The sequence below is a fragment of the Anabas testudineus genome, chromosome 6, assembly GCF_900324465.2.
Source record: "Anabas testudineus chromosome 6, fAnaTes1.2, whole genome shotgun sequence".
Classification (NCBI taxonomy): Eukaryota; Metazoa; Chordata; class Actinopteri; order Anabantiformes; family Anabantidae; genus Anabas; species Anabas testudineus.
In genome coordinates, this window is record NC_046615.1 from 10,903,144 (window position 1) to 10,929,624 (window position 26,481).

A 26,481-nucleotide genomic window follows, 5' to 3' on the forward strand; every position below is an offset into this window, starting at 1 on the left:
AACCTGCTAATTGACGTCGACGCACGTCGCGTGGTGACGTCACACGGCGCGACTTTGATTTTGCGCACCTTTAGCCAAGCTGTCGGAGTTTTCACGTTAACAATCTTTTAATTTAATCCTAAATACCGGACAGTAGTGCTGTTAAGCAAATGTATCACACCCGGGACATGTTAGCTGGACCGACATAAAGTAACTACAGTGAGTTATGTGCTATCAGAAAAACAACAGTTTACACTAACAGCGGGGTTAGCTTCCGAGTTAGCTTCCTCCAGCTTTGACAACATTATGTAACATTAGCTCAACCTGTTCTTCTCCTACACCCCGACACAATTACACGATGTTAAAAGTAATTGATTTTTCGCGTTGTTCCCATTTAAGACTCAGATTTGAAAACCCACCGCGTTAGCCTGTAAAATGAGTGTCGTGCTGCAGTTTGTTGTTGTTTTGAATGATAAATGTTCGTTTTGCTAGCCGTGCCCTGCTTTCTGTTTTGAAACCGTGGGTCGCCGTGTATTTATCATGCACACTAAAGAGGAGACGATGGCCATTTTAAAGCAGTTTGACACTGCAGACATGTTTCCTCACCTACCCGGGCTGCCCAAAGCCTCAGTGCTGATCCCACTGTTTGTGAAGAATGGAGAGCTGCACACACTCATGACCCTGCGTTCAAAACAGGTAACTCACATGCAAAGCAGCTGTTTGTAGGTGTGGGACTAATGTTGTCTCTGTTATTTAAATTAACATTTGTGTGTCAGTAGCTGAGGACCAGTGCTGGTGAGGTGTGTTTCCCTGGTGGGAAGAGAGACCCCAGTGACACAGATGATGTGTACACAGCTCTGAGGGAGGCAGAGGAGGAGATAGGTCTGCGACATGATGATGTGCAGGTGGTCTGTACACTCTTCCCTCTTATTAATAAGGTAGGACAAAAAGTTCTTCCTCTGTCAGCGATTTCACTTCTTTGTCACACTATTCCCGCAAACCTTAAGCTCTTTTAACAGAGTGGTCTGCTGGTTACCCCGGTGGTCGGCTTCATAGAGGAGTCTTTTTGTCCCAGTCCAAATCCAGCTGAGGTTGGTGCTGTGTTCACAGTCCCTCTGGACTTCTTCACCAGCGACAAGGACCACTATGCTACCCACGGTGCTGCTGGGATGATTGGGCCATTGCACTCGTTTTATTTTGTGGAACCCAATTCTGGAACCGAGTATCACATATGGGGTCTGACAGCCATGTTGGCCATACTGGTCGCTGTCCTTGCTCTCAGGAAAAGACCTGAGTTTGATGTTGGTTTCAACTCTGAGAATGCATCATCCTTCTTCCAGAAGATTCTGCATAGAAGAATCAGTAAACTCTGAATGTTTTCTCTATTTTAGCAAAGCACTTATGCCAGAGCTGTTCATTTACAGCCATTTCTTTCACTGGACCAATTGTAAGGATACATGTACAATGTGAAACTTAATTTGCACTAATTCATGTGAAAAGATTAATATAATAAACAAATACACATTTTTGCTGCTCAACCTTTACAAGCTCTTACTAACTAGTACTAGGTGGACACAAAAGAACCAAATCAAGAAGTTTAGATTTTTATTAATTCATTTAATGTAGCAGCAAGATTACAGATATAAACAGAAGAGTATACAAATGTTCAGACCAAGGCAAAGTACATGTTAATAATAGTTAAGATGTATGATAACACACTGGGGTTGACCTTTATCCCTACCAAAGGGTCTTAAGGCTAGATACTAAAGCTCAAGCTACACAGAACAAATACAACAGAACTGTCGGAGAATGTGAAATAGAAAGCGAACTAGGAAAAGTGAGCAAACAGATTACACACGAGATACAGCTCACACTATTGGCAATTAACAGTTAATTTATGATGGTTGCTCCTTTTGATCAAGCATTTCACAGCAACAATAGTAATGTTGAAAAGCACATCAACACAAGAAAGCTCTCCATAAAACAATCTCCACTGTCTTGTCCCTTTTACCTCGCACGTACAGATCTCATGAGGCATGGAAAGAAAAAAACAAAACAAACAACAAAAAAACAAAACATCGGAAAATAACCGTGGTGACACTTCACTGGTTAAGCTGCACAATATTGTGTAGAGAGTGTAATCACTGATATCTTTCAATGAGTTTTCAAAGAAATAACACTAAAATATATTGTGTGGGCTATGGTTATGCTTGTGTTGTGGAAATAAAAATGCAATGACTAAAAATGTTTTGATGTGAAACAGTCCTGGAGAATAAAAAGGACAAGGAGCCTTAATGACACAAAAGGGACACCAGTAAACACAGCAGAGTAACGGTTAAGTTATCAAGGCACACAAAGTTCTGTTGAAAGCATCACAATTGAACTTCAAGATACCCCTGCAGTATATTTCACATTTAAATATACATGGATATTCATTTACATGACTGAAGGACAAAACCAATATTGTGTAGAGATTTGTGTGCTATCTTCACCACTACTGAATCAATGCTTCACATAGTTGGTTCACGTGGAAGTGGCTAAGAATCAGAGCAACCCGGGCTGCTCAAAATGAAGATGACTGGACATGAAAAACATGGGTTTACACCACTATCCAAGACGAGACAAACCGACAGATGTACAGTAACACAAATGACAGTTGGTGCCTCCCCACCCATCCCCTCCGCCTCAAAATATGTGTCTTCTAGAGCTGTTATTGGTCCGATGTTAGATGTAGAGCAACCTCTATGTCCACACCATGAGGTAAAATTTACATTCATGATACTGAAGTCACAGGTAGGCTTTTTTGTGTTGGTATGGCTTTAAGAGGCATTACTGTTCTGCGCTTTCTCTGCAACGTCATGTGCTCTTAAAAGTCCCCCTACCCAAGAGAGATGGAATGCTTGGAAAAAAACCACCACTGCACTCTAACCTGATCTACAGTTAATGGATGAGTCAAAGTGCTGTTTGAGATGGATGTCAAAAAAACAAACAAAAAAAAAAAAAAAAAAAAAAAGAAAGACACAAGTAACCTAGCCCATTACGTTTTGCAGGTTGGATGATAATGGTAAAACAGTAGAATTAGGTTTTATTGTATCTGCTCGGTGTCCACTTACTTCCATTTCTAATTTCATTCATACACTTCACAAGAAACCTGTGCTTCATTTCAGGAAAACATAGCAACAACGATATTCTGTGCCACGAGCATGAACCAAAAAAAAGTTTAGTTTTACAAAAATACACTTTGATGGATACAAAATTCTAAAAAAGATAAGTTACTTTAAAATGGATCACTAACAGCTGCAGGACAAAATAGTATCACTATGAAAATGTAAACGATGTAAAGATGCATGAGTGAGCCATGCTATTATATCAATGAAATTATTCTCATCAAGTTGGCTTGTTGATAATGCCAAATTGGCTACTGTTTAGATATGGAAAGTACAGCAGTTTTGTTTTGCAAAAAAAAAGTAATGTAATTACAACTGTGAAGTATCAATTTGGTGGAAATGTTAGTGAGATTAACTGATCCATGGAACAAGTACCTTCTCGTAACTTCTTCTAAAACTCATAACAGAACAACATGCTGATTTTTATCCTCATAAAAGCTGCATAATTTAAACGAGTAAGTAAAAATGAGTAAACATTATGAGGGCATTTCAAAGGACAAGTTGATGGTGATTCACAATAAGAGCTTTGGTATGCCTGGGTGCACTCCAGTCTGACCCTGCGACAGCCAGCTCTCTAGACTCAACTTTGCTTCAAAATAACTATGTCAGTGCTATTGATATATATCGACGTATAAACTGTTCAGTACTAACATCACACCAGAAGCGCCCATCACTTCTGCACACAGCACCATAGATAAAATCAAAATGGCGGCCTCTATGTAACAGAGATTCATTTACCAGTGAGTCCCTGTTCACAACACAAGGGACGGGTACTGGGTGCCAACTTCACACGGCGACAGCCTGCACATGGTACCAACACTGAGACAAAAACTTAAATATCTAACACAAGGTGAAACAAGGTAACAATGAATTTAAGTGACCAGATTTGAACAGTAAATATTACAAATAGCGTAACGATTAAAATCCTTCATTTTAATGCACAAACAATGACTCAGTATTTTAGGTGTTCTGTCAATGTGTAAAACACAAAGGCCTACTTACCACTCCAACACTGAAAAACAATGCTTTTGTGGGAATGGCTGTTTTATGACAGACTTGACTGGACCACTGAGACTGAATACAAAGAGGGATTCAACAGTGAGCAGACATTCTATACAAAGTTGTCCTAGACCTCAAAAATATTCTGACATGAGAAAATGTAAAAATGCTTGGTTAAGATGTATTTACCTTTAACAAAGACAACTGCTGTCTGTTTTTTTTCTCTCTTTTGTTTTTTTTTTTTTTAACGGGATGTTTCCGAGTACAAATTCAGCTGGGTCAGTAGAGAGCTGTGGACGGATATAAGGATTAGCTGGTTACAGAAAAGAGGTTATAAAGTGCTTGAGATAAAATGTTTATAAAACCACACAACACTCCATTTTCACTAGTGGAAAGTTTTTTCTTCTATCCACATTGAATTGGTAAAGGTTACCAAGTTCTTCAAAACAAAAATATACACACTACATAGTTGAATGCTTCTTAAAGTTTCACTGAGAAAGCTTCCACAAGCCCAGTGATGAGGCCTAAACATGAAAACACTGGTAGGTGCCAAATGAAAGGCCAAGTCACATTAGTTACCAGGTTGAATCTCATTCGTGAGTGTTTTAGTCCTGCCTCCTTCTGTGTGTGGAGGCCTCTCCTGCAACACCAATTCTGAGTTTGTTCTGTTTTTTTTGGAGTGGAGTTGATAAACATTTAATTTTCATTATCCTCCCTCTAATTAGTCTGCTCAGTCGCAGACTTAAGCCATTCCAGCAAATTTGATGGAGGCAAAATATTGTACACATAAACATTATTTGATCGTTTTTACTCTTAGAGTATAATTTAGTAATATTTGTTTGGCATAAGCAAACACTAGGTTTGATTAATAGCAAAAGAGCTTCTGTTCTCTATAGCAAGACGTTTAAATGGAGTGGCTGTGATATTATTTCGTGCCTGTTTAATGCCACTGCTGCTCCACTTGTCAGACAGATAAAAACACTTGGCCTCACACCTCTCTGAGGGGAGTGAAAGCTTGGAGCTTGAACACACTCACAAAATGAGATTCTGCCTACATGTATATCTGATACTTATGTGCAATCTGATATTCATGGCTGGCTGTTTTATCTACTCTACCTGCTCTTACAACCTCAATCACATTACTATTCCCCTGTTTCCCTATATCTGACATTCTTTATTCCTTTCCAGTTTTTCCCACCAAACCTGGCAGGTTTTTAATCATCATCATCTTCTCCTCTTACGCTCACATTATTAAAATACTCTGATAACAAAACACTGCATTATTCAGACTAATGGATAAAGCAGCTTTACAGGCCTCTCTGATCCTGCAAGAGGGGTAATAAAAGCAAATCCATCAATTCAATGACAATGAATGTACAAAGGCTATTATTAATGATAAATATTTGATAAAAACAAGAAGTTACATGAGCTTATAATTTGGGGGGTTGGGTAGATAAAAGGGGAAGTTAATTCTTAAATATTTTAAATCTTTTGTGGCATTGGCACAGAACACCATGCACCACCATTGTGTTTGTTGACGTTGGCATGTATTACTCAGCTACATATCACTCGCTCTCCTTAGTAACATGGTCCAAATAAATATCACTGCTTCTGTAGACTTTCCAGTAGGTCCTCAATTTTATCCATGTTGGATGATGCAGATATTGATGTTTGCAATTGATTCTGTAAGCTGCTCTGTATCTGTGTCTGCAGATTGGTCTGCATTGGAGTTGGCAGGCTTGTTTCTATGGTTGCCTGTAAACTGGACTGTAGATCTGTTTGCGTGTTTGTCTGTATTGCATTTTGCAGGCTGGTCTGCATGGCATTCTCTAAGCTGGACTGCATCTGTGCCTGGAGGGTGTTCTGCAAGCTACTGTGCATGGTGGCCGGCATCGAGGAGGAAGCCTGGGCCATGGGCTGGTCCAACAGAGGCTGCATGTGACTGGAGGTTTGGGGCTGGCTCTGAGCTGGCAGGGTGGGTCCAGAAGAATTAAGCAGCTGGGGTGAATCTGGAAGGAACAGGAAATGGTGTTAATATCTATAATCAATCAAAAGGCAGAGTATGACTGTGTGGAGCAATGCAGGAAGTATCTGAACATAACATGGCAGTACAAGTAGAAAAAAAGAATTCAACGGAGCTACGTAACCCTCATTTACTGTACTGCAGACATAGAGCAGACCAAAATCATCTTACCATTCTGGATGCCAAACACAAACAAGTTGGCCTGTCCTTGTGGAGCCACATTTCCACCAACAGCTGTCTGGAAAAGTTGCTGTGGAGGCTGCTGGCCAGGGCTGGCTACTACACCCACACTACCCTGGACCACAAAGATGGTTGTACCAGTGGCTGAGGCCTGGTTGCTCAGCTCCTGTGAGCCAATAGTGCTCTGCAGGCCAGACAAAGATGTCTGTGGCAGGAACAGCTCCACAGGTTGACTACCTGAGACGCTGCCAGAGCTTGGGCCAACTTGCATAGGCTGTTCCTGGAACAGATTCTGCTGTTGGCTCTCGGTGGATGTAGAGTTGCTGCCTGACGAGCTCTGGTCTTGGAAGGACATAGGTTCTGCTGGGTCTTGCTGGGGGATTCCAACGCTAATGCTACCCATAGGGGAAGGCCCTTGAGTCTGGGCGCTGAAAAGAATAGCTGGTGCAATAGCCTGGGGATTAAGATCTGTGGTGCAGAGGAGCAGACCTGTCTGCTGGGGTTGGGAGAGTTGGCTCTGAGGGACAGGGTTAACCTCTGAATGGTTTGGGATACTTTGGAACAGGGAGCCCTGCTGGCCTATTGGCAGCTGTGGTGGCTGTGATTGATTCTGTTGAGACGATTGCTGCTGGTCCATGGGGGTGCTCTGTTGCTGCATTTGGGAAAGCTGGGCTTGGGATTGGTTCTGAAAAATTGCAACTGCTTGTGGCTGGCTGGTAGAAGTATCCATAGAAGAGATGAATGCAAGCTGCTGCTGTTGTTGTTGCTGTTGTTGGGGCTGAGGATTTGAGGACAAGTAAAGGGCTGACCCAGAGGACTGCTGCTCCGAGTTGAGACTGCCACCAGTCAAAACAGTCAGTGTATTCTGGAGCAGGGCAGCCTGGACCTGTTGTTGGGAGCTCTGGGTTTCCGCCAGGGGCCTGGGTGACTGGAAGAGCTGCTGTGGGGGAGATGTGTGGGATGGAGGCTGTGTTGGAAAGCTGGTCTGAATGGTGAGCAGCTCTCCAGCCTGCTGAAGGAGGGACACGGACTGCTGTACCTGGGGGGAGGTGTGGATCTGGGGCTGGAGCAACTCAGCCTGGAGCTGCTGCTGCAAATTCTCCAAGACCTGCTGCTCCTGCAGTTGCTGTTGCTGTTGTAGATTGCTCAAAGCTTGATTTTGCTGCTGTTGCTGCTGTTGTAGCTGATGTTGCTGTAAATTGGTAAGAATTTGATTTTGTTGTTGCTGATCCTGAAGCTGAATGTTGTTAAGGACTTGCTGTTGCTGATTTTGTTGCAACTGTTGCTGCTGTTGGATATTATCCATGAGCTGCCGCTGCTGGAGTTGCTGTTGGTCTTGTGGCTGTAATATCAGTTGCTGTTGCATCTGCATGTTGGTAAGAACTTGCTGCTGTTGTTGCTGTTGTTGAAGGTTACCAAGGATTTGCTGTTGTTGATGCTGTTGAAATTGTTGCTGTATTTGTTGTTGTTGCTGTTGTTGTTGCTGCTGCTGCTGCTGCATCTGCTGTTGTATCTGTATCTGTTGCTGTGTAGAAAGTGAATTATCTGTGGTTCCCAATCTTAGGCTGTTCATGTTCTCCTGGACATGCTGCTGAAGCAAATCTGCGGAGGGTGCAGGGCTGTAAAGCACAGAGTTTAATTGTTGCTGGGCTACAGCCGCCTCCAACACCTGTTGGAATGTGGTGTTGCCTCCAGCCTGTAACTCCCTTACTGCCCTCTCCAGCTGGACCACCCCATCCTGGGGGAACAGGGAAACCTGTGACTGTTGTGGCTGGGACTGAGAGGAATTTGCTATCTGAGGCATGGCCATGACTACAACTCCACTGCTGCTGTTGGAACTCTCAGGTGGCAGGCTCTCTTGAGGGTCTCTAAGGAATTGCTGAGGGACCTCGGCTGTCACAGGTGGGATTGTGGTGTCCCCCGATACTGAGAAGGACGGTGCAGGGGCAATGTCTTGCTTTTGAATAGTGCTAAGAGACTCTAGACTAGGGAAGACAGGTGGTGCCTGAGAAAGCTCCACATCTTCAGGTTGTAGGGGCATTGGGTTCTGAAAGGAATCTCCACCTGGATGAGGAGTAGAGCTGAGCTCCAGAGTCTGCTGGACTGAGACTAGGGGGTCAGGGGATGGCTAAGAAGAGACAAACACAATTGTTACCACTGTATTTCTGAAGTGGATAATTTGAATTCCCTTTCCTTTTTGAGAAAGAATGTTACCTTAAAGACATCTGTGGGTGGTGGATTGCTAGACACTTCCATGGGGGTGTCCTCTTGCCTTTTTGAAGGCTGACCAGAGCAATCAGTTCGCTCAGCAGACATGGATTTCATCTGGCCATCAAATATACAAGTCTCAACCAGGGAGGGTCCCTCTATTTTTACTGTCCGGACATTTGAGTTATCACCTGAGGGTGAAAAGGGACAGCTTTTCATCTGTGAAAAAACTAAGTATCTACTTGAACTGTATATGCTGAGCCTCATAATTGTGGTTTAAGTTTCAGTGATGATTTCAGATGAGTGAAAGATGTTTTCTAACATTTCAGCAAGGAAGCCTTGCATTTAAAGGCATAAGCTGTTGATGAACTGTTAAGGTGATAATTTATACAGGTAGTGCTGGTATCATATATATGTATGTTATTACAGTAAATAAGATTAGCATGCTAGGCATTACCAGAAAATACCATCTATACCTACCTGAAATTACCTTTTTGAGATTGTCCACATATAAATTATGAACTAGGTCTCTTCTGTGCTCAAACTAGTGGCTGTACCTGAGTCTGGAGTGTAGGTGAAGGTCTGGGCTTCATGTGATCTACCAGCATTTGTCATCACAAAAATTCCCACAGAAACAGGAGAAGTGATTGACTGGTTATGGAAAGGAGGGGCGGTCACTATCAGATGGTTCTGGAAAACAAAGATCCAAAAGGGCAGCTATTTGTAATGAAATCAAACAAACAAAAGCAGCTCTGATATACAGAAACAAAAGGGCATCCAGCTGCATTTACCTGATGGAAAAGGTCCATGTCAATCTTTGCCTCGGCTTGCCAGGAAGTATCATCTACAAATAAAACAACTCTTTAATTTTTCCATCCAGAAGATGTTTACACGTAGAAACCTATATCCTGATACTGACAACACAATGATGGGTATAGCACCTGCAATATTCTCCTGAAAAATAACTTTGGTTCCTTTCAGGAAGTTCTTTCCAATGATAAAAACTTCCTCTCCACCTCTCACTGAGCAGCTGTGAAGACTCTTCTTCAGGATCTCTGGCACTCCTGCTGGCTGAGCTGGAGAATGACATAACATTCAATTGCATGACTGTATTAGTGTTTGCCAGAGGGCACGTAGAAGACAGAAAATGAAAAAAGGTTGTGTGGTCTGATGAGATCAAATACAGCTTTGTAGCTTTAGACAGATCTTATAGTACATTTTTAATTCACCTTGTGTCTGAACTACTCACTGCAGAGGATAGGTGATGAGGGGACCTGTAGAGTGAGGACAGATCCATCAGGCTGAGGGATGTTGACTCTGAAGGCCAGCCTAGCGCGAGTGCTTTTCTTCTTGGATCCTGCTACACCAATGCGGGCCTCCACATCGGCATTACGTAGCTTTAAAATTCCGACACAATCCACACTGTAGAAGCAGTGCAAGATGGGAATTATAAAACACACAATAGACTTCTTAAACACTGCTTATGTTTTAAGTAATCCAAAAATATCCACAAAAAACCACAAAAATAACCCCTTACGCAAGTGTCATGTCACTACTGGGCTCCAGAGGGATCTCAATAACAGTGGTGCCCTCGATGTCTACCTCCTTGCAGGCAGTAGTGTTGCGCCCTGTCACTCTACATGCCTGGTAGAAACCGTGAGGCTTCACTCGGCCTGCATCATTCGCTACAAACACCTGTAGCACAACTGTCTCACTCACACCCTCCAGCTGGGGATAAAAAAGAAAATTGTGTTAGTAACTTGAATTGACCTTAACTAATAATAGCTAACATGATTGTTAAAGCTTCCACATTAGGCAATGAGAATGTACACAAAATCTATGTATGCTGTAATCTACATATGCCTGCCAGGGTTATCTCATTATCCTCAGAAAAATATACAAGAGAAAAACACTGCAGGTGACATTATATCGCAAATGAAGATCCTGGATTAGTTAAAACATCCCCTTTCTACTAGATTTACTGTCATTATCATGCACATGGGCACTGATCAATTACCAGTTTCTTCCCCATTGTTCCTTCTGCAAACAGGGGCAGTTGGGAATTGCTTAACACAGCCACAGTTTTATCTCTGTGGCCACTTAGTAGCTTAAGGGCTAAGTGCTACTCTTTCACTTCCCTGCACAGATTCAGATGTGTGTGTGTGTGTGTGTGTGTGTTTGCGCCACACATGATATTGCAAGTTATCCATTCTAAAATCAAGCTTTTGAAATATCTGAAAGCAAACATGGTCATGATTAGTGGTTTGAATGAATGCTTGTAGAGCATCTGTACTGGCATTCTCTTGTGGTGCCCAGTACTCCAAACTCCATGTCCTCCATGTATTTTTAGCCTTATTCAGTCAGTTCCAACTTAGGTGGTAAGATTTTTCCTGTATCAAGAAGCAGCCAGTAGCCTTCTTTGTCAAACCTTGACAGTGGGGAATCCCTGTTGTGTGCGGTCTTTGACAGAACCTCTGCTGCCCTCCGTTAGATAGCGAGCTCTGTGCTGTGTCTCTGGCTGCACCAGGATCTTTAGCTCCTTCCCATCACTCCTCGGAGGGAACTGAGCAGACAGTGACCCACCCTTCACTGCAGTCCCTGACTCAAGCGAGCTGCAGGGTAACAAAAAAAAAAAAAAAATCACATGATGGCATTAATATGACTTTCAGAAATTCAATCACCCCAGGCAAACCTAAATTAAATGACCTTTACTGTATTCCTATAGAGGGACAGAGTTATTCTGAGTTAAGGGTCACCCCACCTGGCCATGGCACTGGTCTTGTCTGTGCCCAGCTGGGAAAGGACAAAGTGAGGGGCCTTGGCACTGTCAGCATCAAACACATCCATGCTGTCCTCTGGAGGAGCGGGCTTGGGACCAGGCCGCTGGCAAGGGGTCCGTTTTCTAGACTTGCGCGGCACTTCCGTGTTGTCGTTGTAGGAGACGGAGCTGAGCAAGCTGAAGTTGGAGACGGAGTCATCAGCCCACATGCTGCTGCTGTGCTCTGAGTCTGGGCCTGGTGGACCAGGTGCAGCGGGCTCCTCTTGGCAAGACATTTGGCTGTCATCAAACAGGTCCTCAGGTGGTGGGGATATACTCAACACAGGCCTCCGTTTTGATGGGGTGGTCTGAGGGTGCTGGACTCCTAGCCCTGACAACACTCCTGACCCTACATCTCCAGTGTTTGCCCCATTGTTGCCTCTGCTGGGGGCAGATACAGCACCCTCCGTACCTTGCATCTCTGAAGTTCCAGCCCCATCCCCTCCGGTGGAGTGGAGATGCTGGGGAACCTTGAGATGATCTGAAGAAGTAGTAGAGGGGCCAGTGGATGGGACCCCCATGGCCAAGGAAGATGAGGCAGAGGGGCTGGAGGTGGAAGAGGTGGCATCTGTAGTAGTATATACAGATAAATAAGTTAATACAGATGTTCAGCACAGTGCAGGCTAGCAGTCCCATTCAAGCAGCTGAATTTTTGCATGATTTGTATTGATTTCTCCTCTTCCCAACTCTAATTTCAACAGACTGCTGTGGGTTATATGCTCTCACTGTGCATGCGAGAGCTGTCAAGCACTTATCAAATATTCTGAAGTTAAAGTTGAGAAGGATACTATAGGTCCCACAATGTTTTGATTCCTACACAACCTTTCTCAATTAAAATCAATGTGATAAAACTGACATGCTTTGTTTACAAAAACAAAAGCAAGCTACAAATTGTTACATACACATTGCCAGAAAGAAACATAACAAAATTTGGGCAATTGTTCTTGTACAGCCAAATTTTTGCAAGCTGAAAATGTGGCACCAAATTTAATTTGCCAAGGTTGTCAGTGTTACAGTACAGTTTGTGCAATGTGCATTCAGTAGTAAACAGTAGTTTGCGCATGCCAATTGGAAGATTTGGTTGGGACTGAACGTAGCCATGGAGACAGAATAAACAAGCCTCTGACCTATGGAGCAGTGAACTGCAGACCATTTTATATGCAGACACTCCCTGCCTCAGAGGGAACTTCCTGCAATAAAAACGAGACAGCCAATGAGCAACAAGAGAGCTGATCATTCAAGACTCAACTTCTGTCAATCAGTAAATTGGATGAGTAAATATACTGAAGGAAGGAGTAACTTTTGAAGTTGATCATTTATTGACATTTTGAAGCACGTCTATTTGGTTAATTATGATCTGAAGGACAATACAATAGTCATGCTCTTGATCAGCACTGCTTAGGGCCAGCTGCATCAGACAGGATACTGAAAAGGTAGCGTTAACAAAAGCGCTCTCTCCAACATGACTGTTGATCAGTTAGTTTTAATTAAACTGAAGATTATCATTTCTTTACGATTATAGTTGTTGTTGACTGCCCTGAACCATGATCCAAGATCAGACACTATTCCTTTCGTTTTCTAAAACATATGCAAAACATGGTCCAATGACTCCTAGGGGCAACTTCACTGTTTCATAAGAGACAGAACCTTTATCATTACTGAAAATGTCAGCTGCTTTCAGACCTGTGAGTGGATTAAACATTTAGCAGCAACACTCAGTTTGAAACCTCAATAAATTATCAGATGACCTTCTGTTGTATGAGCGTCTATAACAACATGTGTGAATGTCAAATGTGAAAAGGCTGTTCCCAACTTAGGAACTTGTTAAGCCTTTTAAAAATACAACTCTCACTGACACCTTCAGTGAGACGCACTAATTCAAAAGTGCTAAAACACAATATATATGATTAAATGAGCGATGTCTGCTCAAGCCAAAAGGCAGTATGTGGATCAACAGAACTGTGTTGAGCTTCATGGGCTTTAGCTGCTCCTCTAAAGCCAATCGCCGCAATATATATGAACTGAGTTTAGAAGACAGCTAAAAATATATCCAGTCTACAAAGAAAACCATTTTGCTGAATAGCTGCTGGCATTTATTACAGCCTCAGTGTAAGCAGTGCATCTTTCTATGCTTCTGCTAGAACAAAACACACCTTCAAAACATTCAAACTGCCTGAAAAGGACATCTGAGATAGACAATGTCAAACAAGCTGACTGACAAGACTGTCATGACTAATCAAAACACATCATATGTTTACTATTTTCTTTCATTCTTTAATTCCTTAATACAGCTCCATAGTGGGAACATTGAAAATCCCAAATATATAATTAAATACAGCTTGTGCACAACTGTAAAAAATTACTGTAACACTGGTACCACTATAAATCACCAATACACCCATCTGAGACATAAATAACTATGCACTGTCATACAGCAGCATTAAAACAGCTTTGCTGAAATGGAAATACTATACAAACCCATATAAGCTCACACAAATATTGTCTCAGAAACAGGTGAAAGGATGAAGTTGCCCCCAGATGTGGCCATGTTAGTTTTTCTCACCCCTACTGACTTGGGGAATAATTGTTCAAGAGGAAACTGATCCCAGATCATGGTTTTTCATAGGCTCACCAGGTAGCTCACCTGAGGCCACAGCTGCTGAGGGCGGAGGTCCTGCCTCTCCCCCACTCTTCTGGCTCATGGTGGATGGGTTGGTCTCAGTGGACGACTGCTGAAGCTGGAGCTCTTTGGGTAGGAGGTCATATACCGATTCTGCCATAAAGGAAGGGAAGAAAATAAATTAGGTTCAGAAAAACAAATCCGATTATTGTTTATTACAGGACCAAGTGACAAGAAAAGGCTTATCAGTTTCTGGTACCTTTGAGTTCAGCAGTACACTGAAATTAGCAACATGTATTTAAAGAAGGCTTCCAGATTTTAAGAAGAGAACAAAACAATCATTTTTCCAGTAAGTTCCCCCAGATTTTGTATCTTACCTTTCCACATAAATCATAGGACCTCAAGGGTTCCAAGCAAAACTGGGCTGAAAAGTGACAGCTTTTCAAATCAGTCAGAAAATGCAACTGGGTCAGCAGTTGATTTTATTTTCTACTAATTCAATCTTCATCTCACTCAAGTAGTTGATTCCTTGTTTTCTTTGCAAAAGTAAGTGAAGATATCCATCATTTACAAAACCTTCTGCAGTCAACACTAACACAGGGGGTATCTTATAATAAACTAAATTAGCCTACCATGGGGCTTAGTGCAATAAAACCCACAGAAATATTCCTTGATATCTGATGATGCTTCCTGGGAGATTATTACCAACCACTGCAGCTACACTGACATAACCTGCACTAGATGGCAGATAAACACATGATTAGGTAGTCTGGTTGCTAAGAAACAGGGACCTATCAACACCCTGATATAGATATTTCAGCTGTGCATTGGCAGCACCCAGCATGTGTAGTAGTCATCTGATACACAGCTATGACTTGGCACTAGCAAAATGGTGAAACTGACAAGACACACGATATTGTACGTGTGTGACAGGAAAGATGTTGGGGGAGCGATAACAGAGTCATCACAGTTCACACAAAAAAAAAGGGGAAAAAGAAGCGGTAATATGGAGGCCCACTCTGTGTTCTTTGGCTAATCTGTCTTAAAGAGCTTTGAAATACTGCCTGCAGCATAACCCAAATACAACAATGCTGAATGGCACTAGGTTTGTAGTACTTCAAGCATAAAAAAACATTACAGCTGAAAAACTCATCAAAAACACGTCCCTCAAAATACAGAAGTCATGACGATTCAGATCTCGTTGCGAACAGTGTCCTGTGCACGCTGAAATGTGAAAAGCAGCTCTCAGTGAAAACTGTTACTACAGTGAGTGCGTTGTCAATAACCAAGCCACTGTGTTTCAGTTTATGTAGCTGTTTTAGAGAATGGCCCTTCTGATAAACTTTACTACAGTAATGAAGTAACAGTAAAATGTTCATGATAGTGTCGCATCTGTGTTGTGCTGTGCTTTGTTCATAGTGTGAAGAGCGCATCTTTGTGCAGTGATGGTTTGTAGATTGACTCACAACCCGAGATGACCTCAGTCTTGACTAATACGTCGTTCACACAGGGGATGCATCTATGTTGTGACCATACTGAATGTGAGCTCAACTTGCCTAGTGTATGTATTTGTATAAATGTTGTCACTGTTCACAGACTTATACTAGACCTGCAATGGGAGCCTATTACATACAGCAGTGCCTGACATTTTGGGAAGCCTTTAGAATTTCTGCACAGATATGACCTAAAATGTTATCCAACTAGATGAAGGGAAGCAATTCAACACCTGTTGAAAATCAATTTACAAAAAAAAAAAAAAATGTAGTGTGTAGTGACGCGTATTTATTAGCAGAACAGTAACACTAATCCTAATCCAACCAATGACTTAAAGGAGCAGACTGATTGAGAAAACTGATGTTAGAGCCAGAAGTTTTTATTCAGGCAGAAGCCCAGAGTATAACAGCATCATTTTCATGGTGAGATAACAACCCTACCAACTGAGCTACAGCCACCTATGTGCAAAATACCACTATTAATGCCATACATAATATTGAGTGCAATTGTCTTGAACATAAAAGACTGATCATCCTTGTAGGCCCAAACTGATAGACAAGACTGATGCTCACTTAGTTTGAGTATGCAAATGCATAGTCAGGATTCATTACTTCAGTGTTTTGAAATGATCTGTGCAGCAGATTACCCAAGGAGCGAGCAGTATGCAAACCAGCCGTGACTTTTCTTGTTGTGTTGGTGAATACTTTGTTACAGTGAGCGTTAGTGTTTTAGTACCAATAGCAAAAGCATGCATAAACCTTAAAAGTACTGTGTTTTGTTGTCAAACAGGTGTACATAAAACTGACAAGAGACCAAGCATTTGGTGTAAATATGAGCTTTGATAAAAAGTTCAATTCATCACCACCATCACTAAAATCCTTTCTCTTTTCATATCTTATTTTGCTGACAGATGTTTAGACACACACTCTAGCCATTACCCGGAGAAGCTGTAGTGAAAACGAAAACACAACTGTCCAAAGTAGTTGGACTGGACATTAAACAGACTTGACCCAGTCTGCTCCCTAGTACAAAATCTAATGCTCAATTGAGTCCATGTGTTATAGACGAAGTCAATGGCTGAAGAATTCACAGAGAGTGGCCATATTATTGATGTTTCTGTCATGCAATTTGCTTTCATGTACTGTAAACAAAACACTACAATTTCTGCAGCATACTTTTAGCATCTTATCCAGTACAGTTTACTGAATGAGAAAAACAGACATGTGCTACATGTGTGAAAGGGCAACACCAGACAATAAATGAACCTGATTCTCCAGATCTTCTGAGAAAACAGGTAAAATAATTGGCACATTGTCACAGTACAAAACCAATCACATCATAAAAAAACATTTTTTAAACAGACAATTCTAACTGCCTGCTTAACAGAAGGAAGAGTTACTTTGCCAAATATTATAGTAGTCTAGTGTTGATTCAGAGAAACAGCAACAACAAGTTTCAATCCCCACTGTACCCACATTAACACAGGACACTAATAATATTCCTGGACTGGATTTTTGTTTGTCTCAGTTTGCTTTTATAGAACTCAGATGACATCCGTAGACGTTTATGTGCACAGCTTACATACCTGGCAGAGTATGCCCAAAAACGTAGGCAGCAACACACAACTATCTAGAGATGGATTGATTTAATCTACACATAGAACAATTAAAATACCTCATCTCGTAGTTATGCACTGCTCATATTACACGTCTTAAAAGTTTTACCAAATGGTAAAACCATAATAAAAACATGTTGATTAGCCTGGAACGTGTTGATGCCTTAATATTTACATTTAGGCCAATTAAGGCAGTTCCCAGTTCCTGGCATGCTAAAAATGCATTTTTATCCCAAAAAGCTGGTGCAGTGGTGTGTTCACACACCACACTTAAGACTTCATTTATAGGTTTCGTATTAAAATCGTATTATAATTATTTATTGGCAAGTCAACCAAGCTCCGGAGCTTCCCCTCTAATAGTAATCAAATATCCAGAGCTTTATTCCAGGGGGGTCCACAAAGGTTCTCAGGCAGAATGCTTTTAAAGGATTATTTCCAGGGGGGACTTTTATTTCTTCTCCTATGTCTCCGGTTACAAACTGTAAATGGAGCATAATGGAAGCATGTGCCAATATAAATACAGTGCCTATAAAAGGTTTAACCCCCATGGATGTTTCATCTTTTTCTTGACATTATAAATCAATGATTGTCAATAAAAGTTGCCGACTTTGACAAAAAGATTTCAGAAAAATACCTCATTAATGTAAAAGTGAAAACAGATTTCTACAAAGTATTGTCAATTAAATAAAAATATCTAAGGTGAAATCAGTGTTACCAGCGTTAATATTCACCCCCTTCAGTATTTAGCAAATGCACCTATGGCTGCAGTCACAGCATGGAGTCTGTTGGGATAGGTCTTAATTAGGCTTGCACATCTGGACACTGGAATTTTCTGTCATTTTTCTTTGCAAAACTGCTCAAGCTCTGTCAAGTTGTGTGGGGATTGTGTGTGAACAAGCCCTTTTCAAGTCCATCCACAAATTCTCTATTGGATTGAGGTCTGACTCAGTTTAACTCGGCCACTCCAGAACATTCATCTTGTTGTCAGTAAACCATTTCCGTGTAGCTTTCACTGTATGCTATAGGTCATTGTCTTGCTGGAAAACAAATTTTCTTCCAAGCTGTAGTTGTCTTGCTGACTGAATAAGATTGTCCTCCAGGATTGTCCTATATTTTGCCGCATTCATCTTATCCTCTACCTTAACAAGCCTTCTCGGGCCGGCTGCAGAGGCGCATCCCCACAGCATGATACTGCCACCACCGTGTTTCACAGGGAGGATGGTGTGTCTGTGGTGATGTGCAGTGTTTGGTGTGCGCCAAACACAGCGTCTTGTCTCACCAAAAAGCACCATTTTGGTCTCATCAGACCAAAGAACCCTCTTCCACTTGACCATGGAGTCTTTCACATGCCCATCTCAATTGCTGTAGCTCCCTCAGGGTACTCATTAGTGTGTTAGTAGCCTCTCTCACTAGTCTTCTTCTTGCACGGTCACTCAGTTTTTGTGGACGGACTGTTCTAGGTAGACGTGCCATATTTCTACCATTTTGTGATGATGGATTTCACTGAACTCGGGGGGATGTTCAGTGCCTTGGATATTTTTTTGTATCCATTCCCTGACTTATGCTTTTCAATTACCTGTTCTCTGAGTTGCTGGGGGTGTTCTTCCTTGTCTTCATCCACTCAGGTGATCCCCATTTCACTAATTGTGGGACTACTAGCACCAAATATCTGGACCTCTGTTGGATTCGGTCAGTCATTTTAAAGGGGGTGAATATCTATGTAAACACTGATTATACCTTCATAGTTTTGTTTATTTGACATTACTTTGTAAAACCCTGTTTTGACTTGACATTAATGAGGTATTTTTCTAAAATCTTTTGTCAAAGTTGCCAACGTTTATTGACCATGATTGATTTATAATGTCAATAAAAGGATGAAACATCCAAGGGAGTGAAAACTTTCATATTTTTTTTCCTTTTACCACTAGAAGTATGGTTTAGGGTTATTTTTAACTGTCTGTTTCTTAATGTTTGGTGGCGCAAATTTGAAAAACATTGAATCCGAGTATCATTTTTCAGGAAACAGTAATCCATGAAGCACACGGTGAACAACTTCTGAATTACTGCAACTTTTTTTCCCTGCTGACTGAGACTAAACTGTCTTTTTTGATATATCAAAATCTAAACATATCGAGGTTTGATAATAAACAAACTGTATCATGCAAGCATAAAAAAACTGCAATCTTTCAGTGACTTGTTCTTGATATTGAAAGATAAGCTAATTTTCTCAAATGTAAAAGTTGCAAGATAAAAAGCAAGATGCAACTTGGCCTACTGTCCCCACTCTCACTTACAATCTGATATAAACAAGGTTCTTAGAGTAGATCTTTGACGAGGAAGTTGCTACCTCGAGACAAACACGAACACACATTGATATATAAATACACCATAAAATCATGTGATACAATATAGCCATATGACAGGCTCAGCTGAGAATTTCAGGGTCACAGCATCCTATACATAATAGCCAGACAGATGTGCTGCAGGTCAGACAGTAAGCAGGTAAAGTGATTGGGTATTGCTGCTTAAACTATTGCTTAAGCACCAGCAATCAAAATGTGAAACTAAAACCTTACCATGAGGTGAAACTGAAGTAGATGATACCCTGCCATCCACCAGTGTCCTACCAATTGCAAAATGCATAAAACCATACATCTCAGGCAACAGTTACACATTTATGAGCAGTAAACATCATATAACATACACAGGGCTTAATAACAAATAGGCAACAGCATGACAGCTGATAATGCTGAGTGGCAGACAAACAGTGCACATTAAATTGATCCACTTGTTATCAGAGAGGATATTAACCTACAAGTGCTGCTGAAAGTCAGTACAGACCAATTAACCCGGCTGACCACAACAAGAGTTAACGCTCTAATTCCTAGATGATGCAGCAACACTCTTCTAATAATAACATCACAGTTGTCTCACACGTGTCCGAAGCCAATTACAGACAGAATACATGTTGGCACTAGTGGTCCTGGCCTGGTGGCATCCTGACAGGGAAACGCCAATAAGTGCAGTCTTTGTGTGAAACCAGAGAATTCGAGGAGGACAAATCGGGCTCACTTCCAACAACACCAGACAAGGACAATAAACAACACCACACACGGACAATAAACAACACCACACGCGTGTACTACTTTCGACATTCTCTCGCGATATACGCACGCATGTGCGCGCACGTATATATACACACACACACACACACACCTTTGCAGAATCCGATTTAAGCACGTTAAACCACTTAACAATGTGGAGACTGGACAACGACCTCACGTAGCTGTGGCTGGCCAAAAATATGCACTCAACAAAACGCTACCCAGCAGGCCACTAAACAATAACAAATCAATTCACATCAGAATGAGCTCATGTGTCACGTTAGCCTAGCGTATCGTGCTCTTCCACATACGACATCGACAGCTAACCAGGCAGGTTGTCACCAATGCAAATGCAGCTAACTAAGCTAGCTAGGTTGGCTAACAGCAGAAAAGAAGCTAGCTATGCTAGCTAGCAGCTTAACATGAGCCATAACGACATTCATATTACCTCCAATTAAACCAGAACAATGTAGGTTAGTGTCATCACAATAACTTTTATTTAGGATCTAAATATTAAAATCTTACCTTTTGAGTATAGTGATTTGGGGGAATTTAAGTCGAGATCCGAACTAAAGAGGGATATAAAATCAGAGGGCATCGCAACGCTTCATCGAGGGGAGGGGAAGCGGACACTCTTCAGTAGAAACGAAGTCGGCGCTCTTGGCCAATAAATATTGCGATTTACAAGCGGTATGTTTAATATACAGAGTACAACATCCAAACAGTCTTAAAGCGACAAAACAAACTTTCAATACAAAGACGACCGTTATCTAGCACGACCAACGTTAGTGTGTCTTTGCAACGAGCAGATAGATTTCATGCTACGTTGAGACAAACCATAGATGTATTATGAGAACTGGATACCAGACGAAAACATGGCGGCCACTCACTTGACTGGAAACTGCTCGCCTGGCGCATAAGCTAAAAAAGTTTTCTGACTTCCGGTTTTACGTCCGCGTTGCCTGGCCACTACACATGCGTACTAGTGTTACATCCTGGCTGCGCACTCCCTCTCCCTCGCGACTTTGCTTTGGTGACGTTAGGAAGATAATAGTTACTGCGTGTATTAAATATTATGACTTTATTATTAATTCTATAGATGCAAATTATAGTCAAAGAAAAAATGCTTTTTGTATGTTTACTCTAAGCTGTAACTTAACAAAACACACATGCAAATAGACAAAACACTATTCAATTAAGAGAACAACTTGGAAGTTCTCACTCACACAATGACACTGATGATTAGTGAAACCTCCTGACCTAACAAGAATGAGGTCCAGTTACCATGACTCACTTCCAGATCTATTAATATTAGACAAAAACGGAAACATGATGCTTTAAGAAGAAGAAGAAAGGTGAAAAAAACAATACACCCACACACAGGTGTTATGCTTTCTGTGGAAACCCGTCCCTAACAGTCAAAACGTCTCTGCTCGCGCTCAGATGTGCTCTGCTCATGTTCCTTACACAGATTCAAATCTTTCGGCTTGTGCTCAAAACAACAAACAAAGAAACCAAAAAGACAACAAAGAGATGCAATATTGTCTTATAAATGAGAAAGTCCAATATACCCCTCTGAAAGGGGAGTAGAAGAATAAGTTGACAAAAGTAAAGTACAAGTTCAAACTTATGTACTAGTATCTAGTTGACTACTAACCTGAACATATTAAACACTCGTTTTCTTGTAATAAATATGCATTTGTTTGTTTATACAATAATAAACAAACAAATTAGAGTTCATTTGTCACCTAATTATAAACCTATAAACGTACTTTGACAAAAAACGACTTGACTCGACTTGATTGAGCATGTACATTTCTTCTTGGAATTTACTCCACCACAGTACAAGACTACTTTCCATCTAAACCAAGGGCAACTGTCCCAAGTGGATGCATTTTGTTCACTTTTCATCTGTGACAGACTGAAACTGAAAGAACAACTTGGTTGATGCGTTCAGTTCAGGTGTACACATTCAGAGACAGAGAGAGCCAGAGAAACAAGAATCCACCGCTACACTTTAAAAGACCAGTCCAGATTTATTTGTGGGGCTTTGGCTGTCTGTACCATCTGTAGTTGTTTGATGGGTACTCTTGTCTCCCATCATTTTTATTATTTTATCCTCCCATCATCATGAGGTCATATATGCTCATGCTTTAATCAATCAATAGTTTGCTCCACATTTTATTTGTAGGCTGAACAAGTGTCAGAAAATTGTTCAAGTCATCATCAAGGGCCAATTGCGAAATGTGGCATATTTCAGGTTTCCTTGGAAGCTATTTAGCTGCATTCATAGAGATAACTCTTCCTGTCCTTTGTGGGAATAACTTAACCTTCTAACTTAAAGTGGTAGGCCAGTTGAATCACTACAGTGAGTGGCATGAACTCAAGAAAGTACTGAAGTGTGAAGACAAACTACACTCTGTAACAAAGCTGCCACGCTTGATAATTTATTAGGTGAAAAGTAGCAAGCTGGAAAGCAGAGGACAAAGCTTCTTTGTGTTACCTTTACTGGTGTAACTTTCTCCTTTTTAACTGTGCACAGCTCCAGTGGGCAAAGCCAAGACATTTTTTATACCATGTGTTGATTAACACATTGTACAAAACATAACAAAGCGAAGTATTTTTTGACAAACTGCGGCGCTATAAAGAATATATATATATAAATATATATATATATATATATATATATATATATATATATATATATAAACACACACACACATATATATAAGGTTTGACAGATCATAGTAGTTATACTAATAACATCAACAATGGCTCTGTGTTGTATTAAAGTGTCTGAGTGGTGTGAACCATCCATCTTGAGCAATCAGAGGAACCAGGTTCAGGTGAACTCATTTTTAACTTTATTATTTGCACCTGCACTTTTCCATTACTACTCTTCCATTAGAATTGTGTATGTGAAAATTTTTAACTTTTTATATGTGGTTTATCTTGTAGATCCATCTCTTGGTGCAATTAAGTTTCAAATTAACAGCCAGTAAAACTAAATTTTGTGTGTAAATTTTTTTTTTTTAAACTTTAGTTAGACACAATTTCTTAATCATTTAGACTGTAGTGGTTCAGTTAAATGGTTTAAATTTGATAACATCTATAAATTCGTAGGCCTACGCACTTTTTGTGGGTGTTGGGGTGGTGGATTTAAGATGCCCTTCGAACCGTCATTGCTCCTGTAGCCTAGACAACATTTTTTATGTTGTTTCATGTTGTATTATAATGTTTAAATGTTTAATAAAGGACGCCTATGCCAGTTCTCGGTCAACCGCGTGTTGCTTCTGCCTCAATTTCCCATAAGGCCAATCGGCAATCGTCACCATGTTGTTGCGGAAGTCCAGATGAAAGCTGTGCTGATAATTCTCTACCGTCCCCTCTCTGAGCTGTAGCCATTGTACAGAACACACTTTGCCTTCTGGGTTTGGGTTTACGTGAAAAACCTGGGTTATGGCAGCTCTAAAATACGCAGGTATGGACGATACAGACAGTGAGGACGAGTTGCCTCCTGGATGGGAAGAGAGATCTACGAAAGATGGATGGGTTTACTATGCAAAGTAAGTGTACCCCTTCTGGTAACACAACTAACCTTTAATATGACTACAAGTTTACCCTTAGCCATGTTCCCTACTAAATGATCATATCTATCTATCACCGGCATGTGGCTACAAGAGCTGTCCTGCTACACGGGTTAAAATAAGCTCTGACATTTGAATTGATAGCGCGAAAACAACACAGAGCTCCCGTCAGTGGAGGTTTTAACAGAACTGGTGCTGAACAGATTAATATGAGATGACTTGATAAGACTGTGTCTCTGCTGTCATATTGTAGTTGCAGTAGGCCACTCCAGCTCAGAGGATGTGAAATGAGAAATATGATAGATGTTAGGATTTGTCAGCTATGCTTAGTTATTTCCATACACTGTCTATAAGTATGTTTCTGTATACAAGCTACTTGGCAAGCACAGCTATCAATTAGGTCTCAGTGACATAACTTTTGTTTTCTATCGTTTAGACTACTTTGTAAAAAATGATAAAATTGTACACCTAAAACAAAAATATAAAAAGATCACATGCCAGTAAAAATGGCAAACTACTTGTTCACAGGTCAAACATAACGAAAAAAACACCAGCAACAATAACAAAAATGACAACAACAAACCCCCCCAATATTCATTAGTAAGGGCAAGGATAATGAACTTTGGTTTTGCATACAATGTTGGATACACATTTTTAGATTTGTATTTGATATATTTACTCTTGGCTTGTGTAGCTCTCAAGTAAAACATTAGTTTGTAGATGGAACTAGTCTGTGTGCTGAAGTATGGCCATGGTGTTTCTTCCTTGGGCTGAGATTAATATTAAAATGATAATAATAAAAATGAGAATTTTTAGTTCTCAGTATTTGTTGGTGTAGATAACATCTTTTGTAATGTCATGTTTTATTTTTTAAGATTGTGTCTCATTTGTTTAATGCCATTGATTATGGTTTGGATATTTTTTTTTGCAATACATAGATAAATACATTTATTATTTAAGTAAGGACCAAGGATAGGAAAATAAACTCTTCTTTGGTCACTGTGTACCAACAGCCATGATGAGATGAAGACACAATGGGAACACCCAAAGACAGGAAAGAAAAAACGTTGTGCTGGAGGTTTGTCTTATTTGCTTGTTTTGATTGATTGTGACTTTAAATGCTCTCCTATGGTGTTTTATTCTTATCTTTACAGATATGGAATAGGTCAGTTGTCTGTTCTGAAATGCTCTGTTTCTTGCTTCTGGAGTAACAAATTATTTAATCACTTGCAGCAAAGAAATACAACTTGTCCCAGCTGTGATAGAAAACATTTATCTCTTCTTATAGATTTACCGTATGGTTGGGAGCAAGAAACCGATGAAAAAGGGCAGATAATTTACGTGGAGTAAGTAGACTGATCATTATCATAATTCTGTATAATCCTGTGTCCCATGTCTGTATTGTAACATCCTATTTCCTGTGACATTTTTAGTCACATTAACAAGCGGACCACTTATTTTGACCCACGACAAGCATTTACAGTGGAGGATGTGGTGGTGAAACCAAAACGCTACGATGGAAACACGGCTGCTCTGGAGATCCTGCAGGGCCGCGACCTCTCTGACAAGGTTGTCCTCATTACTGGGGGCAACTCGGGCATTGGTGAGTTTAATGAATATAAGATTCAACAAGATTTTGTTAAAGCTATGTTGGAAATGTTCAGAATACAGTAAAGTGTGTTTTTATAAAGGGACCACTAGATGGTGATGTGGTATTACACTGTAATTGAAGGGTGCCTGACAGGAGCGTCTCTGCTCCATGCAAGTCCCCATCCCTCTACAACCAGACATTCATCAACATTAGCCTCCAGAATGATACACTTAGACTCAACAAATCACTCCTTAATACCAAACATGATTGTATTGAAGTTCATTAGCTGGGCTGAATTGGATGTCATTGTTAACTGTAATGAATGGTGTCCATTTGTACGCAGCAAATGCATGGCTCACTATATAATGGTTTAAAAACAAATGTATTTCCTCTTTCCTTTAGTTTAAATTAGCACAAATAGTGGCCATTTGTTCAGACTTGCTGCTTTGTTCGGGATAGATAATGACAGCATGAGGGAAATCAAATAAACATAAAATCGTTAATTGTCTTTATATTCAAATCCTTTGTCCCAAGTACACGCAGCAGTGTAATTGCTGTGTGTGTATATTATGAGATACAACCAAGCACCACTGTAGTACACAAATTTATTGCAGCATGGGAAACATTTACTGAACAAAGAAGCTTGTGAACTTAAATTTCCTCCTGACCTTGATGTTCCAATGTCTTCATTTATACACAAATTAAAAAATACAGGAATTTATTTAGGAGTTTTATAAACTGTAGTAAATGAGACAGCTCATATTATAATTCTGAAATATTCCTAAAAGTAAAAAAAATGACTCTGTGCACTCAGGAAGCAACTGATGGAAATAGCATAAACCCAGGGTTAAAACAGAGAGTAATACTAGAGGACAATAAAAACTTAATAAGATTTGAAAATTTAACATATTTCAAATAGTAAAGTATAGTTGTCAGAGCCTGAGTTCATCTTAGATTAAATTAGAGTTTGCTGTTTCACTCAAAAGCAATCACAGTTGAGTGTTAGTCTGGTAGGGCCTGCCCTATTTAAAGAAGAGTCTGGGTCTTCGCTATTAAAGTCTAATTTTGACAACACTGGATTTTACAAGTATCTCAT

The 26,481-nt window shown here is 40.6% G+C and overlaps 3 protein-coding genes across 7 annotated transcripts in view; 2 read left to right on the forward strand and 1 right to left on the reverse strand.

Annotated features, from left to right (window-relative positions):
- Positions 1-41: 41 nt before the first annotated feature.
- On the forward strand, positions 42-2,973 carry nudt7 (nudix (nucleoside diphosphate linked moiety X)-type motif 7). The gene is made up of 3 exons (XM_026365743.1): positions 42-675; positions 759-917; positions 999-2,973. Exons 1-3 carry the CDS (start codon positions 520-522, stop codon positions 1,350-1,352), a joined length of 669 nt encoding a protein of 222 aa, XP_026221528.1. The 5' UTR covers positions 42-519; the 3' UTR covers positions 1,353-2,973.
- Positions 2,974-4,359: 1,386 nt separating this feature from the next.
- Positions 4,360-21,117, reverse strand: nfat5a (nuclear factor of activated T cells 5a). 3 transcript variants are annotated; one of them, XM_026365740.1, is made up of 12 exons: positions 20,733-21,117; positions 14,019-14,147; positions 11,318-11,942; positions 10,985-11,168; positions 10,094-10,284; positions 9,806-9,978; positions 9,498-9,632; positions 9,348-9,400; positions 9,114-9,246; positions 8,563-8,747; positions 6,340-8,476; positions 4,360-6,154 (listed from the first exon to the last, which is right to left on the reverse strand). In XM_026365740.1, exons 1-12 carry the CDS (start codon positions 20,803-20,805, stop codon positions 5,748-5,750), a joined length of 4,425 nt encoding a protein of 1,474 aa, XP_026221525.1. In that variant the 5' UTR covers positions 20,806-21,117; the 3' UTR covers positions 4,360-5,747. The 3 variants fall into 3 exon arrangements, with proteins under 3 accessions (XP_026221525.1, XP_026221524.1, XP_026221526.1); XM_026365739.1 differs by lacking the exon at positions 20,733-21,117 and adding an exon at positions 19,680-19,921; XM_026365741.1 differs by lacking the exon at positions 20,733-21,117 and adding an exon at positions 12,502-12,564 and having other exon boundaries at positions 14,019-14,149.
- A 2,438-nt stretch (positions 21,118-23,555) lies between these two features.
- The window catches only part of wwox (WW domain containing oxidoreductase), a 117,841-nt gene continuing 114,915 nt past the window's right edge, over positions 23,556-26,481 (forward strand). For all 3 annotated transcript variants that reach the window (XM_026365627.1, XM_026365629.1, XM_026365628.1), the window contains exons 1-4: positions 23,556-23,773; positions 24,808-24,872; positions 25,083-25,140; positions 25,228-25,397. In XM_026365627.1, the coding sequence (XP_026221412.1) occupies positions 23,667-23,773; positions 24,808-24,872; positions 25,083-25,140; positions 25,228-25,397 (400 nt within the window). In that variant the 5' untranslated portion in view covers positions 23,556-23,666. The remainder of the gene's footprint in view (positions 23,774-24,807; positions 24,873-25,082; positions 25,141-25,227; positions 25,398-26,481) is intronic.